General features: G+C 53.3%; 1 protein-coding gene across 1 annotated transcript; it reads right to left on the bottom strand.

Moving 5' to 3' along the window:
• Positions 1–1,497: 1,497 nt before the first annotated feature.
• Tmem147 (transmembrane protein 147) lies at positions 1,498–3,318 on the bottom strand. Its single transcript, NM_001038494.1, is given in 7 exon segments — positions 1,498–1,697; positions 1,783–1,904; positions 1,996–2,080; positions 2,223–2,359; positions 2,446–2,505; positions 2,993–3,062; positions 3,135–3,318. Coding segments are annotated over 7 exon segments (675 nt in total). The 5' UTR covers positions 3,212–3,318; the 3' UTR covers positions 1,498–1,573.
• Between the last annotated feature and the right edge of the window lie 121 nt (positions 3,319–3,439).

Below are 3,439 nucleotides of genomic sequence, written 5' to 3' on the forward strand. Positions count from 1 at the left end.
TTCCATACCACCACCATGGACAGCTTCCAAAACCCCAAACCAACTCTGGTAGAACCACCATTGCCCTGGTCAATGTATCGACTATCAGCTTTAGTTGCTGCTACTAGACTATGTCTCAAGCCCGGTTAAACTGGAACCAACAGTCTGATGCTTGCCAGGAGCCTGGCCCTTATACCCGTCCAGGCACTTCTTTTTCTCTGCTTGTCCCACTGACTGGTCCGTTAGATCTCAGCTGAGCCTCCCCACCTACAGGCTGAGTAAGATAGTTTCTGTGTCTCAATAAACCCTATCTTCCACCGAGACCTCTAATCACAGCCTGGGCTTCTCCATCAGGGCACTGATTAGTTCCATGAAGGGACAGGCAGGCCACAAGATGGAGGTCCCAGTACTGCTCCACAGCGTGCATCCTGTTCACCTCCTGACCACACAAAGTCAAGGCTATTCCCTTACTCTCAGTATACAAGCTGTTGGGGATGCTTGGCACGGAGGACGGGTGGGGAAGGAGGTAGGTCCATCCGATAGGAACTGTGCCTTCTGTAAACAGATTATCATAGCGAGCCTAAAGGAGATCCCATTTCCTATGTCTAAGGTCAAACATCTTAAAGCCCAGTGCAAGAGGGATGTGACAACTGTCCTCCTCCCCAGTGCCCTCCCAGTAGGGTGGGAGGTATGACGACGCTGGGAGCAAGGTTAAGAAGCGCTCTAAGACAGTAGGATTTCTATCAAGGTCTCAGTTCTGACACATTCTTCTTAGGTAGCGGATAGGGCAAAAGCCTAGCCCATTGGAACCAGGAAGGGCACAAGCACGTGGCGGAGAGTGAGCATCCAGGACAGTATCCACTTTGGTAGGCTCAACAGCTATTTGACTAGCTGACCTAGAATTCCCATCCCCCCAAACCCCCACACACGTACCGAGAGACTTAGGCCAGGGTTTAATCTGAAGGCTGCAGGACTAGTTGAAGCATGGAGAAGCTCAGAATTGAGGAACCCTTCAGAGTGGCCTTGTGGCTTGAAAGATGGTGGAAATCTGACTAGGGAGATCATCCCAAGGAGCAGCTCTGGAATTATCAAGGGCAAACAGCATGACCTACTGTCACCTTTACCAGGAAGCTCCACAGAGAGGTGCAAGTGGAGAATGACCTAGTTAGACAGGTTATATATGAGGTCCCCTAGCTGTCACATGGAGAATGGACTAGGGTGGGGAAATAGGGGCTGCCAAGTTGGAGGTAACCAGCTTAGGGAAGACTCTACATAGAAGAGGGCTCAGGCCAAGCTGTAAGAACAGGAAGAATTCCCCTCTACCCCAAATCCCCCTCTTGAACTCTAGTGTGTCCATTCTTTAGCCCGTTCAATGATTACCGAGCCCCCCAGGCTCTCATGGGGAAACCAGGAAGACTGGCCAACATCCCACCTTGTTTACCTGGTTCTGAAGCCAGGCTCTGTGGAACCTAAGTCCGAGGATTGGGTTTCTGAGAGAGAAATGGACGTACTAAAAACTTTTCCAAACACTGTTTACTTCACTAAAATCTGGAGAGAGGCAATGAAAAGGTACGCCAACCCCTGGGATGCCAAACTAGGAGTGTACATTGACAACAGCAACATACAGGGCCAAGGTGCTGAGGGCCAGCAATCCTGTCACCACTGCCCGGGCCAGCAGCGCTGTCCAACTACCCAAGGAGCAGAGATGGACAAAGGTCCTGTGGGGAAATGTCACAATGAGGATAGGAAAGAGAAAACACACCCCCATCTGAACCCAGCCAGCTCACACCCCACCCGGCTTACTCCATGACAAAGGCCTTGTAGACACTAAGGAACATTAGGAGAAGAACAGCAGGCCGGAAGGTGTGGTACAGGTCATAGCGTGTTATCATCCAGACCTGAGCTGATGCAACAATGTAGTGGACCTGCAGGGAGGGAATGGGAAGTTGGGGCCAAGCGTTTGCGAGAAGTACGGCAGCTAATGGCATAAAGGGAGAATAGGGCTAGACTGCATACCAGACTGATGTTGGAGTCAATGCTCATCTGGATATATTTCCAGTCAAATTCAATGCCTCGGGCTCCCACCCAGAGAGGGATGCAGCTGAGGAAAGCAAAGGGAGGCAGTCTCTAGTACCCAGACTCCCCCAACCCCAGCACCCAGCCTCTGATCAACTCCCTTCAGCACCCCTGTGGGACCCAGCTGTCCTCTCCCAGAAGTTTGGCCTCCAAGTTTCTCCACACACCGGGACATAATGAGTTCAGCAGTGGCCCAGCCCAGGGCAGCAACCATGATCTTGTACTCCCCCTTGCCTGCATTCCGGGACATGACAAGGTTTAGGCCTATCAGGTCTGCCACATCCACACTGGCCTTCATGAATTCCTATGGGTCAGGTAGAGGCTCGAGTAAACACAGGGCCCAGGAAAACCCACTCCTGCACTCCCTCTCCCCTCCCTTGTTCGACTTACCCCAATGAAGTCATAGATGCCCCCTTCCCAGGTGGGGAAGAAAGTGGCCAAGAACAACATCTGAGATCAGAAAGTAGAAAGGTCACCGGAAGGTGAGGGAGATTAAAAACAAAATTACATGGATATTGTGGAAAGTGAGTGTGCAAGTAGAGGGCACGGTGCTGAGTTCTGAGGGTCATTCTAGGTGTAAGTGGCAAGATCGCAAGATCTGGGGAGATAGAGGGCAGGTGCCTGGTTTCTAGAAGTCTAGGAGTTCACGGGGGAATCTGATGTCTAGAAATGCCAAAGTGAATGCATGTGTAGCATAGGCAGCACCAAGTGGCACCTTGTGGGTGAAATATCGCTCTAAGAGGTTTTCTCATTTTACAACAGTGCTAAGAAAAAGTTGCATCAGGGCTTGCATCCCTTCTAAGGTATTCGTGCATACTCCCTAAGTGTTGTCTCGAGGGTGGTCCAATGGAAGGTGACAGAGGCAGAGTCGGGTCCCTGAGATCTGGAATGCCTGGAGACTAGACACGTGGAGTCCCGGAGTCCCGGAGTCCCTCACCTTACATAGCTGCACAAAGAGGTAGGTGACCCCGGCCTGGACGCATTTCCAGAAGGCGTTGTACTCAGACCTGGAGAAGCCGGCGGTGAGGGGTCGGCCCGGGTCCCGCACCCTCTCCGCCCCACGCCCGCCCTGCACTCACAGGCCGCTGCATTTGTACGTGATGAAATAGGGAAAGTAGGCGAGGGCGAAGCAGTTCCCGAAGTGGAACAGGGTCATGATGACGCCGGCCACCCGGTCCCGCCAGTGCGGGACTCACCAGGCGGAGCGTCTCCTCTGGTCGGCCTCGCCTGCACCGGGACCTGGCGCCCACCTGCTTGCCTTGGCCCGGGCGCGGGCTTGTGGGAACTGTAGTCCGGCCTGGTACGTCGCGCGCCGTGACGTCAGAGCGCCCTGCGCTAGCCCTGAGGCTGGGGCTTCTAGAGACCAACGCGTTTGAAGACCGTT

This window comes from Rattus norvegicus, chromosome 1 (assembly GCF_021556685.1).
Source record: "Rattus norvegicus strain SHRSP/BbbUtx chromosome 1, alternate assembly SHRSP_T2T, whole genome shotgun sequence".
Taxonomy (NCBI): Eukaryota; Metazoa; Chordata; class Mammalia; order Rodentia; family Muridae; genus Rattus; species Rattus norvegicus.